The sequence below is a fragment of the Neurospora tetrasperma genome, assembly GCF_000213175.1.
Source record: "Neurospora tetrasperma FGSC 2508 unplaced genomic scaffold NEUTE1scaffold_6, whole genome shotgun sequence".
NCBI lineage: Eukaryota > Fungi > Ascomycota > Sordariomycetes > Sordariales > Sordariaceae > Neurospora > Neurospora tetrasperma.
In genome coordinates, this window is record NW_009799104.1 from 1282339 (window position 1) to 1305463 (window position 23125).

Consider the following 23125-nt stretch of genomic DNA (forward strand, 5'->3'; position numbering starts at 1 on the left):
ACAGCCGGCTTTTGTATACGCGCTCTATTAAAAACATAAAATGAACATCTACCCAGACAAAACATCGCAAAAGTGCCTATGTAACCACTTCCCCAACGCCAACTTGATGATCTCGCTTGTTCCCATCAAAAACCGCCCCAGTTCACCTATAGCACCATTTCAACCAGTATTCTAATCCCCCTGTTTCACCTTTATAGCAAGTTATAGTAAAGTTATAGCAAGTCTGAGACCACCAGCCACCAAAGCTTTCGATGAACCATATCCCAACGTCCTGTTTTCATCTCCCTAAAGCATGTTTACCAGAAACTGCACCATCCTATGTAGTGCTGGCACAAGTTCTCAAGCTTGGTGGCCTCAATGATCAGCTTGTTAACCTGATCAGTAACGTTGAGCTCCTCATGAGGCTTGAAGTCGCGACCAGTGAGCTTCTGCTGCACACGGTCCAAAACCTCGAGGGCGCGCGCGTTCTGAACCTCCTGTTGCTCTTGCTGGTTGTTTCCATGGCCATTAACCATGCTGCTGCCAGTCGGATAGATGGCAGACGAATTGGTGCGGGCACGGGAGCGTCCGGGGTTAGCGGACATCCCCATTCCATGCCCATCCGCTCCAGGAGCAGCCTGCGCGGCAAGGAACTCGGTAGGTGCCACGGGAGCGTCAAGGATAGATGGCCTGCGGGCGCGCGGACCAGGGCCACCAGGCATAGCGACCTCTCGCTCGGCGTTGAAGTTGGGACCGGGCGGGCTGGTGGGGTTGGTCAAGCGCCAGTTGAGCAAAGGATCGTGAATAAACTATTTTGCGCATCAGTTAGCAATCTCGTTAAAAAAGGAACATAGCAAAGGATACATACAGCTTCAAGGACAGCCATGACACTCTCCTTGTTCTCGCGCAACACCCTCATCACATGCTCACAGGTGGTACGGAAACTACCCTCTATGTTACTAACTTCCATAGCATATGTGAGCATGCGAGTCAGTCTGAACGGCACCCGCTCAGGATACTTCTCGCGCTTCATGGCTACTTCGAAGCAGTCACCGAAATCAATGTGGATGATCTTGCCCGTAATACGGTCAAGCATCAAGTTGCTAGGATGGCGATCGCCCAAGCCGAGGATGTAGCCGACCATCGACATGACACCAAGAGAACGTGTGTAGTTTGTTCTCCTATCCAGCCAGGCCTCAGAAGACTTGCTCTTCAACCACAGGACACGGTACAGATCCTGGCCAGTGGTATTATCAAGAGCATATCCAAAGACCTCAACCTTTTGCATAAGCGTAAGGTTGTCGTAGTCGGGAGCCATCTGCAACATGATACGATGCTCAATGTTGAGGAGAATTTTTCTGGAATCTCTGTACTCCCGAATCAACTGATGGACAGTGTCACTGTTGGGGACCCAGCCGAGAAGACCAGAGTTCTGTGAAAGAGGAATAGCCGGGTATCGCTGTATGTTGAGGTGTCGTTTGAAGCATTCCGAGTCATTGGCCAACAAAGTATTGCAAAGACCGAACAGCTGCATGACACGCTCATCTTGGCGGATATCTTCGTGTCCCTTGAGAAGGAAAGTGTATGTCTTGCCATCGCTGCCAACGATATCGAGCTTGCGAGGCCGCTGCTTGGAGCTGATCACGCTGAAGGTGGCGTCAAAAGACATGATCCTAACAACCTCCTGGCCACTGCGGTACGTTCCGGGCACAGCAAGTTCGAGATCCTTGGCGTTTAGCAAATTAGGCGAGCAGTAAGCCAACTCGAGGGAGGTCATCTGCGGAAGTTGACGGGTGATGCGACGGAACACCGTGTAGTAAAGGTCCCATGCCTGGTTAAGGTCATTGGAGTCTTGTGTCTCTTGATACTGACGGCACCAATCCCGCGCTTCGCTTAAATCACGGCCAAAGGTCTGGGCGAAAGAGATTTCTCTAAGGGTTTGCGGGCCAGCCTCCAGCAACTCGTGAAGCGGCTCGAGAGTGGCAAACATGCCCTCAATGTTGTGGTCGCCAAAGTACAAGCGCGAAGCTTCCTCGAGGGCCTCGTGCCACAACTCGTGCCATAGCACTGCGACGCGAATGAGCTCACCACTGACAATTTCCGCTTGCTCAACAAGCCGGAGACTGTGTTGACGCATACTTTCAAGAATTTGGTTGGCCGACCGTACCCTACGCGTGTTGTGCCAGGACTTTCTTGCGACTGTCAACGGATACACCAACGCCTGAGGGTGAGCACGACCAACGTCGGCCAATAACCCATGGACTGACTGCTGCACCCTCTTGTGAGGCTGGTTGATTCTGGCGATCAACTGGGGTATGACCTCAAGCCAGGTATCAACACTGACACGCGTAAATCCTTCAGTGACGGCGTTATGGACATCAATGTGGCCACCGTGGGTGAGCCACAAGGCCAAGAGGCGCAAAGTGTCCTGCAAAGAGCTGCCAGAGGACAGCGCGATGGATTCAAAGAATCCACGAACAGCAGGCACCACGTACTGAATGATGTAATTCTGCTCCCCATTGTTGCGCACATCAACCTCACGGTTTCCTGTCAGGTACTGGACGACTTCGAAGTTGGCCAGAGCCCATGCGTGCCAAGCCTTATACCACTTGTTGTTGTAGTGGGTAGCCTTGTAGTAGCAGTCAAGGACTTCGGCGCGGTATCTTTGCTGCCAGTCGTCCTTGTTCAGCGAGACCATCCACTCACCCTGGCGTAGATAGCACTTGGCAAGCAAGACAGTCTGCTCAAGCCAGTGTTTCTGCGCCTGTGGATTCAACATCTCTTCATTAAACTCAGCAAACCCTGGCTGGTTTTGCACCTCCATGCCGTTCTGTGCATGGGCAGCCATGTGCATACGCGAGGTCTCAACGCGGTGCGCAGTCTCCTGCGTGAACCTCTGCAAGCAGTACAGCGTCTTCTCGGCAACCCTGTGCTCCGAATTGCGGAATCCTGGTGACTGTCCAATCTCCCACTGGAACTTCAGAACCGCATACAAGATCGGAGACGCGATTCTGTTGCCGACCGGGCCCGGATGGCGATCATGCCAGTAAGGAATGACAGAGTCCAACGGCGAGTCGGTTCCAATAAGCTGCTTGAGTGACTTTTCGGCGAGTCCCATGCGGCCCGACTTGCGACAAAGGTTGGCAAACTTGGTCCACATATGCATGTTCTCCTGCGGAGTCATGACAAGCGATCTCAAACGCAGCATGCGTTGCCATACCTCGACATTGCGCTGGCAGCCCTTGAGACGAGTCTCCCAGGTTCTGCGCATGGTAGCCTGCTTCTCTCCGTCGCATTGCTTGTAGACAATGAGCTCTTCCAGCTCCGCGAGCATCTGGACACGTACTACAACCTGATAAGCCCGGTTGTAAGACTCGCTAACAAGCGCACTAAGCTCGGTATCCAGTCCTTCGCGAGCTTGCTCGATGCATGCCATAGCCTCCCTGAATTGATTGCGGTGAAGGGCCAGAATCGCACCGAAGAAGGCTCTGTCTGGGGAGAAGCGCTTCATTGACTGAAGGTAGCTGTCCATCGAGTCCCATTTGCCGAGACCCCAGGCAGCGGTTGTGGCTAATGGAGCAATGCGTCGCTGAATCTCAGGTGCCGAATTGGCCCAGGTCTTTCCAGCAAGCGTAGCTAGGGAATCCCATTCGCCAAGAGCATGATAACAACGCATCTTGCCCATCACAATGTCGACGGGAACAGGCTGGTCTTCGGGAATTTCGCGCTCGCGTTGGCAGTAGAAGTTGAGGGCCTCGTCCCAACGCTCGAGCTTCTCGAACCAACTCTCGCGCAACTGAATACCCTCCCTGTAGGTCTTTACTTTACGAAGAATACCGATGGCAGCATCGGATTGCTGAAGCTGGTTGTTGATGACAATCAAAGCCTCCACTGCACCACTATTGTGGTCCTGCAAAAACTCAAGCTCTTTATAGTGAAGAGCCTTTGCGTATGCGTGGCAACGTGCGGCCTCACGTCCCAATACTCTTATGTCAATAGGCAGCGCCTTATCATCGTGCTCCATAAATTCGGCAAGGTTGAGAAGCTGGCCAAGGAGATCCGGTGGCACGTTCTCCGATTTGATCGTATTCTCAATATTGGTGATCAAGTCCTCCTGTTTAACAAGCTGTTAGTATCCGGCTCAAATCATTATAAGTACTGCGCTGACATACCTGGAACTGTTCATAAAGCTCGCTCCAGCAGGATACGAAGGCCGAGTTGAAGAGCTCACGCGCAAGAGGCTGGTAGTTGCTGGCCAAGCTGGCACAAGCACGCAAGGAATGGTTCGGTGACTCGGTAAGAAGAGTTGTGCTAAACTTCCTGAACCACTCATGCCAATCGTCCTTGGTGGACTTGCCCTTTGTTTCCCACACTTGCTTGAGATGCACCGGATTCAGGGTCAACTTCTTGGGTGGGTTGTTTTCGGCAGCAAAGCCCTCCATGGAGATGTCTTCAAACCGAGGAGCAAGATTTTGTGGGAGGGCCTCGCCCTTCTTGAGCTTCTCGATAGCCTTCTCATAATTCGAGTGCTGGATGGCATACATGGAGATCGCCTTGTCGACCGTGTGCTCGAAATGCAAGTAGTCGCGTCCTAGTTGCAGCATAAGGGCGCAAAGTGTGTCCAAAGCCGCTACCCGAAGACTCGGCTCGCCACTAGCCAACACACGAGTCAGAGGATGGATGATCTTTGACGCGTAGTCGTTCAAGTTCACCATGCTCGAAAGCTTGCCGATCGTCTCGATAGCCGATTTCCGAAGGAACAATGGCTGGCTGTGACTGTCGAAGAGACGTACAATAACTGGGATTATCAGATGCATGTACTCTTCGGCGCTTGAGCCAAATACCAGGAACGCGTGGAACACTTTCTCGCTAGGTTGCCGCTTCGTGCTAACATCCTTCTCGAGCACGCCCAGCATGAGTGGGAGTAACTTGGCGAGGTAAATCTTGAACTCGCCCTCAAGAGACCGCGAGATTGACTCTATCAGCCCCAGGATAGTGCTCTGAAGCGCTAGAGTTGTGTGCCAGTACTCCTGAAGAACATCGATGATGTCCTTGAGATAAACTCGGATGTGTTGGCGAACGATACTGACCAGCCTGCTCAAGTGATTGAAGTAGAACTCAAGCCGGGCGTTACTCGATGCACGAATGACTGATATGAAGGCGGGGACCACACGATCAAGGAACTGTACACACTTCAGTCCCAGAGTGATGAAAATGCTCATGATGGCATCGACAACGTTTCCGTGCCACTGGACTAAAGACTGATCCTTCAAGATCTGAAGCAGTGCGTTGATCACCACGGTCGGATAGTAGTCTTCATTAGATGGTGTTAGGCCACCCATCATCAGAGAGACATCAGTCAGTTGGGCGGCTTCATTGTTCCGCTTGTTGTCATCAGTCCTTTCTTCGACCTGCATCAAGTTAGTCAACGCGTTTTTGAGGCAATCAGGGGTCTTGTCTGAGGGGTTTCCGCTCCTCGCACTCGCGACATTGGCCACTTGGCTGGCCACACTGTCCTTTGCAGGACTAGCCCGGAGCATTTCATGCAGGTGATCGGTCAAATGCCGAAGGTGCTGGATTTCGTCTGGAATTGACCTCAGGGTATCCTATACCTGATGTTTGTAAGGGTCCAGAGCGCCTAGAATGCCCATAAGTTTGATGGTCTCCTGTCGCAATGTGCCGTGTTGGGGCTCTCCGCGGATGATTGACTGGAGAATCTCCAGAAGTTGGGGATATTCGAGATAGGGTTTGATGACATAGCCAGCGTTGCTAGCAAGTTGACCGAGTGTGTGGAGAGCAGCTTCCCGCTTGATAGGAGCACTCTGATCCTGTAGGGCGTCAATGATAATGGGCATCAACGTATCCTTGTAAGCAAGCATGGATTCACCGCCGACCGTGCACAACTCGCCGATCGCCTGAAGGACCGTTGCAGCCACAGAAGGCGTGGGATCACGCGCTTTTGGTAAGAGAACCTCGGTTATGGAGTTCACGTAGGGCTTGACCAAATCCTGGGCATGCTGCGTAAGCAGACTCAGCAACTTGGAACTCTCCTCTTTACTCCTGGCCACATCCGTGTATTCCAGTTCCGTTAGCATCTGAATAATGGTCTTACGCAACTGTGGAATGACGTAGGCCGGGTTGTAACGAGCCAAACGCCCGATGATCGAAACCGCAACCTCTCTGATGGCGAATTGTTCGTCGTGAAGGGCGAAAAACAAGGTCCGGATATTCTCAGCCTTGGCTAGGTGCTGATCGAAGCGCTCGTCGAGGGCGGCCAGAACAGTGCGTCTAATGCCGGGATCCGGATCCGAGACGCCGACTGTCAAGAGCTTTTCAATAACATCTGCGACCACCTGAAGAGCATGGTAACTTGTCTGGTTGACAATGGGGTCGCGCACGTAAAGCTGACAGCAAGTGAGAGCAGCTGCCTCACGGATCTCCGGATCGTCATCTTCAACGTATTTGATCGCAACGTCGCGGACGAACTCGTTCAAGACATGTCCTGCAGCTACGGTCAGTTCGCGCTCCAATGGGGTATCAGTGTAGGCCGGCCAACATCCCGATGACTGGCCTTCTTCGTGACTGGCAGCATCGAACCGAGATTGGAATTTCTTTGGCCAGTCCGGCTTCTTAGGGAACTGAAAAGTAACGTACCTGAAAAATCAAAACTGCCGAGGGTGTTTAAAGCCAATTTGACCTCGGCCTTTCCTCGCTCCTGCACTGATGGATCCTTGGGATCTTTTGGGATGGCCGGGATCGAAGTGAGTGTGTTGGGATGCGGTGCTCCTAGCGGTCGGAATGGTTCTCCGCACAATACCTTGCTGAGCATATCGAGCAACCGTTCCTGGATGGTAGCCTTGACTGGGGGAATGTAGAAGGCCATGTCAACCAAAGCCTGGGTTAGTTTCGGGGTGAGCTCGCAGGCGAAGATTGGATCCAGGAGCGCTTCCATATATTTGCTCAAGGTCTGACCTACGGCCACGGCCAAACGGCTAATACAATCGAAGACGGGGTCGACCGAACCTCGCTTCCGTGACTGTATACTTAGGCCGTCCCGGACATATATGAGGACGTCATCGAGATAGGGAGCGATGGCGCTCTTGACTGAGTTGGCAACGTTACCGATAGCGAGAAACGCATCGTTCCTTTCCTTTTCCTTCTTAAGCATATGAGAAAGATGAATCATAAACTTGTGCAGATATGTTGATGCAAAGTCGTTCGGTGCGTAGTTGGCCAAGTCCGGGATGAGGAGGACCACCGTCTTGCGAATAGCCGGGTCCTTGGCGTCCTTGTGACGGAAGACGATGTCGCATGCCTCGCCGTAGTGGGTTTGCATGTACATGCCACCCTGCTCTAGCAGCTCCTTGAGAACCAAGAGAGAAGCATGGACTGACTCGACAGTGTTGGTCTTGAGTCCCCTGACGGCTTCATGGAACATCTTGTCCATCCACTCCTGCTTCATGGCCTGATCACGTTCCCTAATAATCTTGAAGCAGGCACTGACTGTCTCGGCAGAAGTGGCTCGGATCAACAATCGCTGATCTCGAAGGCCGATCCAGGACTGCTCAAAGACGAAGTTCACGTACGGGTACATGAGAGTGGGTGCATTGCGTGCCAGCTCGCGTAGAATGAGGACGGCGGCATATCGCCTTTCCTCAACTCGCTCTGACTGGAGCCACTCCAGAGCAAGCTTGACCTCGGCATCAACAAGCTCTGAGATCAGAGAGCCACCGGGTTTGCAGAGCTTTCCCAAGACGACCGCGGCGGGCTGCATTGGTGTTACATCTTTGCTGCGGAGGATGTAGCCAATATGCTGCTCGAAGCGACTGTACTTGAGGGCTAGGTCGATACCATCGAAGTCGACTAAAGCGTCGAGGATGTAAACACCGCCCATCCGGTCACACGTGTCGGTCCCTTGTATAAGCGCCATGGTCCTTTGGTTGACTGTGTTGAAAAAGGCCGTAAACTGCTCCGCGCCCATTTCTATGCAGCGTTGTATGTTAGCATGTGTTCCAATATCTGACAGGAATCTGAGGTGAAACTCAGGATTTGTGGACTTGCCTTGCTTCGCAACGTTGACCAAATCTCTGATCTGCCGAGCAGCGCGCTTCCGCGCGTCGTCGCTAGAGGTGCGATTCCTCACATCGCGAATGTATGTTTCCAGCGTTGCCGCTGCTTGCTCCTTTGTGAGCGACATCTTGGTGTTGTCCGACTATAATGTCTTGATCTCTTTCAGATGTCGGACAGCCTCGTCTGCAACTAGGCCTGTCGTCGCTGGCCCATAGTAGGCGGGGGGCAACGTGCTTCAAGAGCCGGTTGACCGGCCGAGGCGAAGGGCGCGCGTGTAACAGCTGCGCCTTCTTGTCGCAGTCGTCAAGAGTGTCGCGGGTTGTGGGCTGAGCGCAATCGCAAGGTCGGTGGTAGTGGTTGGTTTGAGGTTGATCGATGTGGGAGCAGGTGATGTTCGGGTCAAATGCGATTGAAATAGTTTGGACGGAACGGGCAAATGGGCGTGCGGTAGTGTCCAGCAACGTAACACGCTCGTGAGTCGTAATGACCGTCAGCAAGACGAAGTGAATAGGCCGAAGATAGAATACAAATCCGTTATAACTTGTGACCACGCGCGCCCAAATTAAAAGTAAGGCGGGTGGTTCTGGGTATCGTAGAAGCTTGGAGCTATCGCGGCCTTCAAGCTGAAGTGGAAAGTAGTTTAGACTAGTCGTTGAGAGAAGGTCGGGAATGGACCGATAGACCGCCGGCTGTCAAGGTACAGGGTGGAACTTGGGGAGACCCTGGTCCTTGACTGTTGGGTCGCCGTTGAAGTGGTTTTGGCGATGAGGGAAAACGAAACGGTCGGGTTGAAGTTTGAGAGTGGACGACAGCCAGCCCGAGAAGGAGGGGTTCCACTGGATGAAGGACCACAATGGATATTGGGAGAAGGGAGAGGAGGGGGAGGGTCCGTGTGGATGCCCTGGCTGGATAGGTAGCCGGGGCCGGGGGACGGAAAGGTCTCGAGCCGCGGGATCGATGTTTGCGCGGGCGTTGGGTGTGCGTCCGCTACAGTAATCTGCTTCTCGAAGGATGAATAGAACGGAATTCCAGTTGTGTATCCCCAAATCATCAACAACAACGGCGATGAAACACGGCGGGCCGTAAAATGTGCCAAGCAGCCGATGTTCGTTGGTTAATTTGTCGACGACGTTGTTCCCCGTCGCCGGCGGGGGCTCAGGGCAGTGGATGGAATTGGAAATACGGTGGAGCTACTAAACCTGGCTGGCGGGCATGGATCCTGTCGCCCCTGCAGCCTCGTCTCATGAGGCTTTGGCTTCAAAGTCGGGCACCTGGGACAACGGCTCGCAACGGGAATTTCACAACTGGAAGCCAGTGGAAGGCACGCATCTGCAAGCTTCAATTACAGGTTACAGTGGACGACTGCTATTGGCACAGGGGCACGCTTTGACGCGCTTCATCCCGCTGCGGATGGAAGCTCGGTGCCCCCTGCCGTGAACTTTAAATTTACAGTGGAGGAACCAACCAACCTCTTCCCCTTCTTTATTTCTTATCTTATCTCTGCCGCAACTTGCTCTGTCCATTCCGTCAACCTATCTTACACAACGACGCCACTCCGTCTCCGGCCCAACTCTCTTCATCGAATTACATTACTTGACGGAGTGTATACCATCAACCAAGATCACAGCAACGACTACCCCCTCAGCCCCCTACACACCACCACCACCATCATGGGTAATGACGGAGGCTCCATCCCCAAGCGACGCGAGCTCGTCAAAGAAGCAGCGCGCAACCCGACAATAAGCGAGCTTAAAGCCACCGCCTTCGAATCGCTCAACCACGCCTGGACCCACGATCCCATCTCGTCCGAGCCCATTGATCTCGAAACCGTCGTGTCCGACTGGCGCGGCCGTCTCTACAATTACGAATCCATCCTCAAGGGGCTGATGCCCGGTAGTAACGATGACTCCTCCGAAAACAAACAAGACGCAACACCTCCCGCGCTTGTTGATACCAGCACCAATAACAGTAGCGTGGGCAACGGTGAGTCGACAGCAACGCCAACAGCCATCTTCGCGACCGAGCTAAGCTTCGCCTCCACCGGTATCAAATCCCTTCGCGACGTGGTCAAGCTCAAGTTCAAGCGGTACACGCCGCCCGGGGGTGGCAACAAAAAAGAAAAGGAAATCTTTGCGTGTCCCGTTACGCTCAAAGAGCTGGGACCATCTACAAAATCCGTCTATCTGGTCCCTTGCGGCCACGTCTTTGCGGAGATGGCGATACAGATGATTACAGAGGAGGTGTGCCCAGAGTGCAGCGAACCGTTCAAGTCAGAGGACGTTATTCCAATTCTGCCGACCGATAAGGCGGATATTCAACGGTTATCGAAGCGGATGGAGGATCTCAAGACGAAAGGCCTGACGCACAGTCTGAAAAAGGACAAAAGCGCCAGCAAGGAGAAGAAAAAGAACAAGCGCACGGCTGATGAGGCCAACGGTGACGCTGACAAGGAGAAGGAGACCAAGAAGGCCAAGAAGAGTGCTGGTGAGAGTATATCTAGCCGGGTGAGTGGCATCAACAACGCCGCGACGGCTGCGCTCACGGCTAGGGTATTAGCGGACCAGGATGAAGCCATGAAGCGACGTAAACTAGCAGCTGCTGGACTTCGATGACAGGATGTTTGTAGTAAGCCCTGATCAGCCTTTACTATTTTCTTGTTTCTCGCCACAGTCTAAAGATACCAATCGATCTTGTATGATTCTTCATAAAGCACCTCGCAGGCTTGCTTGACCCAAAACGACCTACATACAGACCAACACACACATATAGACAACAAATAACCCAAATTTTCACCAACCGTACAACATTGCCAACGATCCTGTTACCCAACTCCCCCTCCGTATCCTCCTCAAAGCTCATCATGACCCTTGGTTCCAACCCCCGGCTCTCCCACATCCCCACAAGCAGCCGGCGTGCCCACCTCCATCCTGTAAACACACTTCTCGCTCTCACTAACCCTCCACAGCTCATCCTTCTCAGCACACGCCAGCCACACATCTGTCCGTCTTTGCGGCCCGTTCCAGCACCCTTGACCATTCTCAAACCTCAACACCATTCTCGGCCCCTTACCCAGGCCCTTTCCATCCACGCGATCCTCCTCATCGGCAATTTCGGTAGTGATCCGCTCAAAGTTACCCATGTTGGTGTTGCCATGGCCCTTCTTGCTCTTTTGGGTCGTGCGATCGAACCAGCATAGCTCGTACTCGTACTCGCCCACGTCGGCGCTGACGCACTGGCCCTTGAGTGCGCGGAAGATGTCGTCGGGCCCGTAGTCCTTGGCCAGGTCGCGCTCCTCGTCGGCGAGCTGCGACGTCTTGGTGGTATGCTCGGCGCGGGCGGCCTCGAGCGCGTCGCGCGCGGCCTTGACCAGCTTGGATTCCGTAGGGCCGCCGGTGGTTGGGTTGTCGGCAAGGACGCCGTTCTCAATCAGCCAGACTTTGAGAGAGGAGATCTTGGAGTGGATGAAGGAGCGGACGGAGGGCGGGAGGTAGGCTTCTAGGTTATAGACTAGGGTTTCTTGTTAGTCACCGACTGTGAAAATGGAATGGGTTGAAGGAGCAAGGTACATACCGATATCGGCATCGCTGCTCTCTTCCTCCTGGAACTCAGCCCAGTTGATGCCCGAATCGGGGCCATCCTCCTTGAGGACCTCCAAAACATCGGCATCAACAACCTCCGACTTCTTCTCAGTAGACTTGCCGGCAGCATAGTTCTCGTAGCCCTGAATAGCAGCCTTGACACCCTCGTCGTTGAAGTTGGGGTTATACTCCTCCTTGAGCTTGCTCAAGATGTCCTCCAGCTGATTGACGCGATCTTGCAAGTCGTCGCGCTGATCCAGCACCTTATCAAGGGTATCCCTCAGCTCATCAACGCGCTTCTTGGCCAGTCCAACCAAAACACCCAGCTTACCGCCCTCGCCCGGCGCCTTGACCACCTTGCCTCTCTCAGCCCGCTCAACCTCACCGTACTTTTTCTGCAACTCCGCCTTCTGCACCTCCAAGTTGGCAATCTCCTCCTTCAAACTAGCAACCTTGCTCTCCACGCGCTGACGCAGCTCGCTCGCTTCTTTGACGAGAGTCCGTCTCTGCTTGGCCGACCGCTCCTTGCTCTGCCGACGCTCCTCCTGGAGGCGGCGGTACTCCTTCCCAATAGACGCGCAGCGGTTCTCACACTTGGTGCCGCCGACATGGAGGGCCTCGTCGGTACCGTCGCAACAGAGTTCATGGTCGCACACGCCGTCGTTGACGTACATGAAGGGGATGTAGGCGCCGATGTGGCCCTTGTTCTCACACCAGAAGCCGGGCAGGGCGCGCGTGGTGTTGGTGGTGCCCGTCACGGAACCGGGCAGAGGCTGCTCGGGCGAGAGAGGGTCCAGGTGTGAGCATGCTGAGGTTCCCGGCTCGTCGGAGCCGTCGGGGCAGTCGCAGGAGTTGTCGTTGACTTGGGAGGACTTGAGGACGATCGAGGGGTTGCTGATGCAGGTGAAGGTTTCCTTGTTGGCGTAGAACTTTGCGACTGTTTAGGAGGTGGTTGGGGGTGGTTAGCTATCGGGTTCGAGACGTAGGGTAATGTGCTTGGACCATTGGTATACTTAATCGATGGAGGAAGCATTGGAAGAATGAATAGGTAAAGAGAGTTCTCTTAGTTAAAATGGTGGTACCACGCCAACTCGTGAACATCGCAGCCCAACACCAAAATCTCGGACAAACCATCAAGGTGCGTGAAACAACATTGGAAGCTTCCACTTACATTCTGGCCCAACTCCTCTGGGGACACTCTCAGTAGCAGCGACAGTGCCAGTGGGAGCAATGGTGCTCAACAGCACCAAAGCAGTAGTCCGTCTCATTGTTGTGTATATACCACTCTACTGTCTGTCCAGCTGGTAAGAAGAACGAGAGAAAGAAGGAAAGAAAAGGAAACAATCAAACCATCCAAAGTTGAACAATCGCGAAGACAATTGCCAGTTGTACAGCTTCACCAGATCGTTGACATGCTAGGTGCCCCTGTAGCTCGACGGATAGCTGTCCGCCCAGTGGGGGTATCCCGTAATTGTTAGTGCAACTGAGTGCCCAGGGGCGGGGAACGTGGTCGGGTACCTTTCAGGACAACTTGCACTCCTGCCGGCGCTTTGCCAGCTGTCCGCTTGGGTGTACCTTTTGTCACGTGCAAGTTCTGCCGGGCAGCAAATGTTAAGCGCGCTGCCGAAACCTTGAGACGACGCGCGGTAAACCCTCCCCCACTGGGTTGCTGCCAAGCCGCGCCAAAAGTGCCCCACACAGAACGTCCAAGGTTTCGACGACCCCACCGAGCGTAGAAAAAAAGTCCCAAAGCTGCCCCGCGATTTCGCGAATAGCATCATCAACCGTCAGCGACGGGACATTGACGACGACGACGACGACGACGACGACGACGGCAACAGCAAAGGCGCAAAACTTGCTGCACAATCCCAGCCGACCCTCATCCTACTTGATACTGCGAATACAGAAAATAATCACAATGTCCTCCTCCACCCCCACCACCACCAACCCCACGGGCCTCGACGCCCTCAACAACCTAATCACCTCCACCCTCGACCTCATCACCCGCCTCGAAACCGTCGTCGCCAACATCACCGCCGAAAACCAGCGCACATCTGCCCCCTCTTCCACAGAAGAGCCCTCCAACCCCCACCCCGAAATCAACCCCCTCTCCCTCGCCTCCGACTCCGCCACCCTCCTCCGCGCGCACGCCACCAAGCTTTCGCTGCTCATCATCAACGAGCCCTTCACGCCCTCAGCAATCATCTCCATCCTCCGCCAATTGACCTCCGGCCCGCTTCCGGGACTCGCCAGCGCCGCGCAAATCTGTGTTGCTTCGCAATGGACAAAGACAATCAGCCAGGATCTGGTGTACCGGATTTCGAGGGTGTTGAGGGAGACGAGGGCGTTGGTGGGGAAGATACCGGGAGATGGGAAGGCGTTGAAGGATGGGCCGGCAAAGGGTGGGAGGGGAAGCATAGCCAACACGGGAACGCTGTGGGCGGCGTGTGATGAGTTGGTTGCGTTCGCGAAGAGGGGATTTGGGGGAAACTTGGTAAAGAAGACGGAGGATTTGAGGGATACGGTCAAGGATGTGATGGAGGAGTTGAAGGAGTGGGGGGAGGAGACGGGGAGTGATGATGAGGATGAGGATGAGGAAGAAGATGAAGAGGAGGACGACGAAGACGAAGAAGACGAGGCGGTGAAGGAGGTTACACAGTCACTGGAGGCGACAAAGATTGCGGATACACAAGCTATGCTTGACGATCTGATGAACTCGTCGAGTTACATCCCGCGCGACGACCCGGACAAGATCCGCGAGCGGCTGGAGAGCTGTTTGCGCCGGTTGAGGCTGGTGACGCTGTTGTACCAGGCCGTTGCGAAGCGCAGGCTCAAGAGCCTACCCCAGACTGCGCCGGCGGAGGGTTCGGATCTCCCGACACGGTTGGACGAGATCATGGTTCTGCTAAAGAAGATCCCTGAGAGGTTCGGTAGTCTGGCTTTGGCGTTTTACGAGTTGGATCCTGTGGAGATCGACAAGTTGATGGATCAGTGCTTCTTCGATTGCTTTGCTGTGGCTGAGCTGCTGATCAAGCCATGGGATGGCGAGAAGGACGAGTTCTCGGATTGGGTAGTCAAGTTCCAGGCGGAGGTCAAGAAAGCTTGAAGCTTTGAGGGAGGTTCCGTTTGAGAGGCAGAGGGAGCGTATATTTCTCGTACCACGGAGTATTATTATATACCCAGTTTTCATTGCCAGTGAATGGCAGCCAAAGAAATACCCGACCAAAGAACGGTTGCGTCTCTGGCTTCATATCCTGTCCGGTTTTTTACCCTTGCGCGTCAACTACATCCTATTGTGTCTAGCCAACTTTCCACCTGCCAAGCTCCTTACTCTACCAAGCCATCTGGAGTAGGATAAGTAAGGCTACGACTCCTTTAACTACCTTAAACACCGGAATCGTTCTTTGGCTGATAAGGAGGATTGGTATCAATGTAGCTTTGCCAGGCGTTGCAGTTGTCTACGAGCAAGTTCAGATCCATCTTTTCCTTGATTTCGTTCTTCCTTTCGAGGAATTGCACGCTCAAGCCCATACTGACATGCCACTTTTCATTTTACATTCATGTTAGCAAGGTGACTTGGGGAGGAGGGAGTGGACAAGTTGCTTACGGCAATGTGGCAATGGAATAACCAAGCACCCGGGTTGTTGTTTTGGAAGGCCACAATCAGCCAGCCGTTACCGGGCAACATAGTGACATCACGCCGTGCCGGGTTCGTGAAGTTCAGAGAGAAAGTATCAAGGACAGGGTCGAAATGCCTGACCGGCATCATGGCGTCGGACGGGCTTGGGCCGTCGGGTGCTGGGGACCTGCCGACGATGACAAAGTCATGACCCTGCAGGTGTTTTGCACAGTCGTGTGTAAGCATACACAAGCTTGTGTAAATGGTATGGTGAGAAGAGCAGGTCTCCTGGGGCCCAGATGCTTGGATCGTAAGGGGGGATGGGTCTACTTACGTGTAAGTGCATAGGATGAGGAATCTTGGATTCGTTCTCAATGAGCCAAAAGCTCCACTAGACCTAGGTTAGCATTCTGATAATATTCATATATCATAGCTTTGAAAGAGTAGGGGGGGGGGGAAAGGGGGGGGCGACCCACCTCGCTCTCGGGAGGAATTTCCAGCACATTCTCACTATAAAGCCACGAGGTGCTGTCTTCTCGGATGTATTCCAGCAAAGGCTGCTCCCAACTGACGTTGATGGCGACGTTATCGATAGTCCAGAAAACTATGCTTTGTTTTATGTCGCGCATGAGATGAACCGGGAGCGTGTTATATGGAGAGATACTGAACTCGCTCGGGGGAACGTCGCGGACCACAACGGGCCGAAAGTCGGTGGTATCCTCGCAGCGTAGATCTTCTGGTACCGGTCCATCAACAATCGGAAGTTCGTCCGTTGCGTCCGGGTAGTCGTAGCTCAAGATGGCTGCAGGCTTTCCATAGAAATTCCCACAATATCCACTGATGGGTTGGGTAGCGTTAATCCAGTAGTTGCCGTTACCGGGGTCACTAGCAATCTCTTCTTCAGACTTTCCCTGGATTATGATATCGAATCGCTGCCCTACGGCGATGAACAGGCTTGAGACCGTCGTGCTTGGGTCGGTGGTGTTGACAGGCACGAGATCGGTGGCTATGACGGTGAAGTTGTGTCCTACGATAGAGAATGTGTACGCATAATTCACGCTGGGGTTAAACAACCGAAGCCTGTACTTCAGCCCAGGAGTTAATACCACCCTCGCGTACTCTCCCATGGTGATATTAGCCGGGTTGACATTGGTACCATTGAAGAGAATGTTGTCGGCAGGGGGCGGAATGGTCGGTCCTCCATGTTCTCCAGGGGCTTGTACTTGGGCCAAGATCTGGTCTGCTGACTCGTAGTACCAATCATTGATGGGAAAGGTGCCCAAGTCAACATCATAGTTGGCACTTGCCGGTCCATTAAATACTATAGCGCCGAGAACACCGTTGCCGTATTGTGATGAGTAGTGAGAGTGGTACCAAGTAGTTCCGTACTGTTCGGCCAAAAACATGTAGGATTTCGTTGCGTTCGGTGGGATCGGGCACTCAGTGACACCACCAACGCCATCATTGATGTTGTTGTCTTCCATTTGTAGGCCATGCCAGTGAATGGATGTACTATGCCCCATTAGTACAGATCCTTGAGGTATTCCTACTGCCAATTCGTGAAAGGCTTAGTTTTCTGTTTTTCGAAAACGCTGGAAACGTACCCATTGTACAGAAGCTTGTTGATAATAGTGACGTTGACATAGTCACCCCAATCTGTGTTCTAATTAGCTTTAGATCTTGAAAACATTTTGAGAATTGGGCATGCCAGGATAACACACCTGCAGTAATGGTTGGACCTGCATGGAAAAATTAGTAGAAGTAGTCAGTAGTGCGCCATCGAAATAATCAAGGTCAGAACTCACCAGGGAAGGAGCCTAGAGAAAGATTAATTATGCTTTGACACTTTGGATCTACGTTTCTTTCTGGCGCTCACCATTAAACAGCATCGCGTCATGCTTGGGAACACCATCCGGGCCAATTATGTCATACTGCTCAAGGACAAGCGTATACTGACATCTGTTAGTCGGAGTCAAGTTTCATTTTCGTGAAGTTGTGTGTCTTACATGAACGGTACGGCCGGTGTATGGCACCTCCTTCTCCCAGTCAGTCGTGATGTTGAAACCATCTGTCCAGCACGCCCGATTGTCTGGAGTATTGCATGATGAGTCTCTCTGCACCAAGGAAGACGCAGTGGCAGCACTAAAGACCTTCAGTGCTTGGAGGAAGCCGATAATTGAGACCCTGAAAAACATGGTTGAAGATGCAGAGGCCTGTGAACCAGGCTCTCAACCAGCTAGGTCAACTTGTAGAAGGAGAGCCAACAGCCGTCACTGCTCTTTGAGAGAAGTGGCTGCTCGAAATTGTGATGGTGGTTAGGGAAGTCTCTGAGGGTGCCGTCGAGGTAATAAATCAGGGGAATGTCAATAAGTCCATGTCGGGAAATAAGTCTGTTCGTACCCCGAACGGACGGCGTCTCTAAACCGGTTGACTGACTCCCAAATACCACTTGCAGCCTCCCTCACCGCACCTTACCCAGGCATAAACATAGCCACCAAATGCCCGGCATGTTGGAGGCAGGATGCGTGAAGCAATGTGGTAAGTAGGTACCTATGTAGTGAAGCTGTTGGTGCCGCTGTAATTCTTTATGTAAGAGCAAGGAAGTTTTAGAAATACGTTGTGGGGACATGGCAATATGCCTAATTCCTGGTCAGGAAGTTCTTGGCAATGCATGAGCAATACCAATGCCGTCCCCCTTGGGGCGTAGGGTGAAAATATAACAAGGGGGCGTGATGAGTGTCTAATTTCAGCAAGGCCACAGGGAATAGAGCTGGGATTTCGAACTTGGGATGCGGTAAAGAGAAACGTAACAGACAAACCAGTGACATTAGGTCAATACACGGCAACATACGGCTATACTAACCAATGTTTAGGGGAAACAACTAGATACATGCTTAGATATCTGAGGTTCTGCCTGGCAGGAGATCTATCCATCTTGGAACTGCAGGAGAACCAAGAAGAGAATGCAGCGAACTTACAAAGATGGGAATATGTACGTCTAAGAACAACATCCATGGAAAAGCAGTGAAAGACCAAGAACAGCTGGAGAACAGTACGCAGCTAGCCGAATTAGAAATCAGGCCTGGAAGAGGGAAGAAACCGGGTGGAAATAAAAGGCAGGCAACCAAGTTACCCAACAACCTCCAAGTATTGCTGGCCAAGTTTCCATGACTAAAGCGCTGAAGGTGCAGATTCAAGGAATCGCAGGCATACGATACTTGTCGGCAGTCCATGGGTTCGTCTTTGACAAGCTTGTGATAGGGGGTCCCGCGATTGGTGTGCATGTAGGAACGCTTGAATGTTCTGACAACTCTTCCCATCATTACATCCGAGTTTGGACCCCCGTTGTATCGGTTTTGGGACGTGGGGGGGTCTGTCAGACAGTCGGCTAAGCCTCGGGCTTTCTCAGCATGTATGCCAGTGCAGGAGGGAATTTCTAAGCACAATCGCCGAGTTAAGTGAGAAAAGGACATCGGATTTCACATCATGCAAGCGTCGAAAGCACTAACATGGCGTTTCACGTGATGAATTGGAATGTCAGTAGAGGTACCTAGTCCTCCAAAGACACTTCAACTTCAAAGCCTCTCAGACGTGGAGACATGGATTTCCAAGACACCAGCCAAATCACTTGAAGAATGCTAGGAAGATGCTAGAACAAAGAGTAGAAAGAGGTGAAGGAGCTTAAGATTGCTCGTCTGAAATCTGTAAATGCTTGTAACAAATGGGAATCCATATGGAAGGCCAAGGATACTTCTTTCGTTGTGCTCCTCGCCATACAAGTCATCCACCCAGAACGTCAAGTCCAAGTGCTGGGACCTATGTCCGAATCATCATGGGCCCCAATCACGGGCGGCTGTCGTGAAGGAAGGGCTGGATGTAGCCCACATGAAGAATTACTGGAGATCGATGGACAGCATTTACTAGGTTGACTTCAGAGGCTGGTGTGATCAAATGGATGGGCGGAAGGGAGCCAAAGGTTTTACAACCATTGGACCCATATCGCTAACCACATGTTGATATCCAGGTACGCGACATGCCAAGCAGAGTCGGAGGTGAAGTTGGGATGAGAACCGCCAAATTGCCGCCCGCCTTCGTTGTTGGCGCAACCAACCTGACCGTGTCCGCGCTCACTTTGTTTCCCGTCAGCCAGAGCACTGGCAAATATTTCTGTCTTTTTCCTTGGCGGCTGCTCGTCCTGATAGTTTTTCTTCCCGCCCGAAAGGCTTCTCTCCCAACCAGCCCCTCCTTTTTTGTGAACAATCGCTTGAGAAAAGCGCAAAATCACAACTCAGTCGTGAACGCACAAAGATGGAAGCGGCGCATTCAATCAGCGCGCGTAGCATGCCTTTAATGTTCACTCAACAATACGATACGGACTCGATTCCTCGCCCGCCTTCCACATCGCTTGCTCGCAGGAGTTCGATTCGCGCGGTTCCCTACGACCCAACCGACACTCGCCTGCCCCTCGCGCCGTCCTTGTCGGGCGCATCGACTAGCAGTTATTCGCCCTCCAGCTGGCCATTTCCCAAAGGCCACCACAGGCAAAACAGCAAATCCAAGTTACCGTAAGGTTATCTGTTGATGTACGAGTTCACCCAGTCGTCTATCCAGCTAACTCAGGTTATTCGTGCGCAGTGTTCCTGTCGACAACGATAGCCCGGTGAGAATGGCTCGCAGAGAGACTTCTCCGACACGCAAATTCGCTCAGAGATCCGTAATGAGAGCGGTAGCGAGTGCCCCCTCTCGCCAGGGTAGTTTTCACGAGTCTTCCCTGCGGAATGAGACCTTCAGCAACGGCCGGGAGTCCTCGACCCCAGATGAGGAGCGCGATTCTGATGAGACTGGCAACGGCACTATCCATGTATCCCAGACAAACGGGGTGGTGATGAATGATGATGAAGAGAGACCCCAGTCTCGTCAAGAGCGCCCGGAGATTCTCACGCGAGCTTCTACTTCTTCGCTCGCCAGCCGCCCAAAGACCCCATTTCCTTTCTCTGTCCCTGATGACATGCCCTCTGAACGGCCTACTAACCCCACTCCTCACGCCGGCCTGGCGAAGCAGTCTGAAACGCTGCAGGATCCACGATTCACCGCTGAATATTTCGAAACCATCAGCATCCACGACCATGCGCCAAGTCCCGAGCCACTCACTCCTCCTCGCCGTCTCTCTATCACGCAAAGCGACTCGACGGATGCCATGTACGGAGGTAGTCGCCAAGTTTCCACTTTCTCAACCGTCCACGAAGTTGACGAGGAAGATGGCGACCACGGCATGAACATAAGGGACACAGTTGACCTGGAGCGCACCATGACGTTTGTTCGGGACAGCTCGGATGACCAGACCTTTGCCGACAAGAACATCACCCTAGACAGTTCTACCCAACAAGACGAAAGCGTCGTGAGCGCAAAGCGAGCCAGCAGCAACCCCTTCGGCTTCCATGAAAACATGGACATAGGCGGTGGCACCCCTGACCGCGGTATCATGCTGATAGATCCCAATGTGACCGCCGATCTCACCAACCACAACGTCTCGCGGGTCACTTCCGGCTCGCGCATGTGGACACCCCTCCCCAACATCGACTCGATCCGGCGTGGCCCCAAGATCCGTCATCACCGCGTTATCCCGGAGCCTGGTGGCGGCGGCGGCGGCGGCAGTGGTCACGGTGGCATAGCCCCTGCCCGTAGTGGCATCATCCCGCCCGTCAACACCCTCGCTGACTTAGCCATCCTCGGCGGGAACGGCAGTGGCAACAAACTGAACGACCTCGAAGAACAAGACCCGGACCAGCAAGAAAAGACTCGGCGCGTCATGCGTCTTCAGAAGTGGCTGGTCCCCGTCTCCTTCGGCGTGCTCCAAGTGTCCATCATCTCCTTCGTAGCTAGTATCGCCGTCTTGGCTTCTCGGTCTTCTACATCGACCACGAATGCTACGGGTATCATCGTCTGGATCAGCATCAGCGCTGTATTGTTGATTTCCTCCCTCGCCACGTTTCTCTTCGGCGCCTGTGCTGTCGGACGTCTGAGGAAGCAGGAGACCGGCGAGGACCCCTGGATCGAGATGCATCGTCTGGCTCGGGCTCTTCCTCCGCGCCCGCCTGCCGAAAAGGAGGGCAACAGCAAGGCCAACAAGAAGAGCAAGGCATTAGCGGAAGAGGACAAGGCTGCGACGGAACAGGCGTGGAAGAAGTTTGCTGATGATCAGGAGCAGCTGAGGAAGTATGTCGAGAAGTTGGAGCAGGAGATCTTGGACATTAAAGAGAAGCGGGAAGAAGAGCAGGGTGTGCTATATGCTGCACAACAGCAGCTACAAGCTGCCAACGAGCAAGCACAGCAGCAGCAGCAGCAGGAGCTGCATCCCATCGGCACTGCCATTTCCACCGGCGACCAAACGCCCGATTCCAAATCCAATTCCTACAAACAACCCACCGTCGAAGACTGCCCTGACTGCCCCAGCAACCAGCCCTCCGAAGATGAAGACATCACCCTAACACCCAAAGCCTCCAAAGCAACACAAATCGCACCCAGGGATTCCCTAATCGCAGACAACAAACCAACCTACTACACGAGCGGTCGCCGCCCGCGCTCCAACACAACCGGCACAGCCACTCAGTCCCTGCACCGCCTCCTTGGGCCCCCTTCCGAGTTGGATTCCGGCCACTTCCAACGTACAGGTCTAGGTGTTCCAGCCAGTAACAGCGGCGGGACCATTGCGTCTTTGAATTTGCATATTCACGGCTATTACAGCAGCCCCAGCCGCAACGGTGACAACCACGGCCACCGCAGCAACAACAACAACAACAACAACCACAACGCCCAAGGGGGCGACCACATCCTGCCCAACAACCACACCCACACCCACACCCACACCGCCTACGTAATGACCACCCCTTCGGGAGTCACCATGGGCGTCCCCATCTCCCAAACCCAGTCCAGCATTTTGACCGAGCTCTGCGAGGCGGTGACCCTTTCCGGTCTCTCCGGCACTGGCTCTAGCACCAACCAAGTCGGTAGGATTGAGGGCTATAGTCCGCTTGGTAGAGATGAAATTTCGGGAGCAATGAGGAAGGCGGGCGTTAACAACAACAGCACTAACAAAGTGACGCTTTCGCCTTCGCCCAGGCCCTCGCAGTCGCCATTGGGGTCATCTATCCCGGTTCCGATTCCAATTTCGGTGGGGACTTCGTCGTCTGCGAGCACGGGAGCAGGCGCGGGAGCAGGAGCAGCGGAGAGTGATAGGATCAGAACGGAACACGGAATGCCACCAAAGAAGGGAATGATGGGCGGGGTGAGAGCCGTCACGGCAAGTGATGTTGCTCCTGAAGAAGAAAAAGAGCACGAGGACCACGAGCAGGATCAGGAGCCGATGCCCGAGATGCCGCCGCAGATCATGCCTCATCAGATGCCCGACATGGCGGCAAAGCGACCTCAGCAGCAGCAGCGGCGGCGGCGGCAGTATTTAAGCCCGGAGCTAACCTCAAGCAACGAGAAGGAGAGAGCTTATTATGGCACGTTTAGGAGGATGCCTAGCCGGAGGGAGGATGTAAGGGGCATGGAGTTTCTTGCTGATCCTAACAATGGTGGTGGTGGTGGTGAAGGTCGTTGAAAGACTGGGTTGGTGCTTGAGTAATGGTGTTAGATTATACTGTGTTTGTGTTTGCTGTACGGGTGTGTCGGCATGTGCTGCAGCGCAAGATGCGCTCTCATGGAGTAACGGCATCGGGCGCTTTGCTTTTCACACGGTTAAGGGGTCTTTCATGATATCGAGACAGCGAAACTTGAAGGGATCACATGGAAAAGGAAAAGGGAAGGGGAGATATCAGCTCACCGGATTAGCTTTGCATCATGGCGTTGTCCATACTCTTGCTTTTCAGCGGATACC

General features: G+C 53.4%; 6 protein-coding genes across 6 annotated transcripts; 3 read left to right on the forward strand and 3 right to left on the reverse strand.

The window, feature by feature from the left end:
* Positions 1-13: 13 nt before the first annotated feature.
* Positions 14-8176, reverse strand: NEUTE1DRAFT_148627 (phosphatidylinositol 3-kinase tor2; the record flags this gene model as incomplete). Its single annotated transcript, XM_009855916.1, has 5 exons — positions 14-788; positions 848-4093; positions 4152-5390; positions 5592-6481; positions 6634-8176. The coding sequence occupies 5 exons, from the start codon at positions 8174-8176 to the stop codon at positions 297-299; spliced, it is 7410 nt and encodes a 2469-aa protein (XP_009854218.1).
* Positions 8177-10514: 2338 nt separating this feature from the next.
* NEUTE1DRAFT_68739 (uncharacterized protein) lies at positions 10515-12964 on the reverse strand (the record flags this gene model as incomplete). The annotated part of the gene is made up of 3 exons (XM_009855917.1): positions 10515-11556; positions 11620-12564; positions 12799-12964. The coding sequence occupies 3 exons, from the start codon at positions 12893-12895 to the stop codon at positions 10898-10900; spliced, it is 1701 nt and encodes a 566-aa protein (XP_009854219.1).
* A 581-nt stretch (positions 12965-13545) lies between these two features.
* Positions 13546-14883, forward strand: NEUTE1DRAFT_87426 (uncharacterized protein; the record flags this gene model as incomplete). The annotated part of the gene is made up of 1 exon (XM_009855918.1): positions 13546-14883. One exon carries the CDS (start codon positions 13546-13548, stop codon positions 14731-14733), a length of 1188 nt encoding a protein of 395 aa, XP_009854220.1.
* A 128-nt stretch (positions 14884-15011) lies between these two features.
* On the reverse strand, positions 15012-17735 carry NEUTE1DRAFT_103704 (uncharacterized protein; the record flags this gene model as incomplete). The annotated part of the gene is made up of 8 exons (XM_009855919.1): positions 15012-15170; positions 15235-15459; positions 15581-15637; positions 15723-16758; positions 16851-16902; positions 17123-17198; positions 17253-17388; positions 17722-17735. 8 exons carry the CDS (start codon positions 17733-17735, stop codon positions 15012-15014), a joined length of 1755 nt encoding a protein of 584 aa, XP_009854221.1.
* Positions 17736-18912: 1177 nt separating this feature from the next.
* NEUTE1DRAFT_118109 (uncharacterized protein) lies at positions 18913-19112 on the forward strand (the record flags this gene model as incomplete). Its single annotated transcript, XM_009855920.1, has 1 exon — positions 18913-19112. A coding segment is annotated over one exon (156 nt), but the record flags the coding sequence as incomplete, so codon positions are not given.
* A 442-nt stretch (positions 19113-19554) lies between these two features.
* NEUTE1DRAFT_140575 (uncharacterized protein) lies at positions 19555-22849 on the forward strand (the record flags this gene model as incomplete). The annotated part of the gene is made up of 2 exons (XM_009855921.1): positions 19555-19811; positions 19882-22849. 2 exons carry the CDS (start codon positions 19555-19557, stop codon positions 22847-22849), a joined length of 3225 nt encoding a protein of 1074 aa, XP_009854223.1.
* Between the last annotated feature and the right edge of the window lie 276 nt (positions 22850-23125).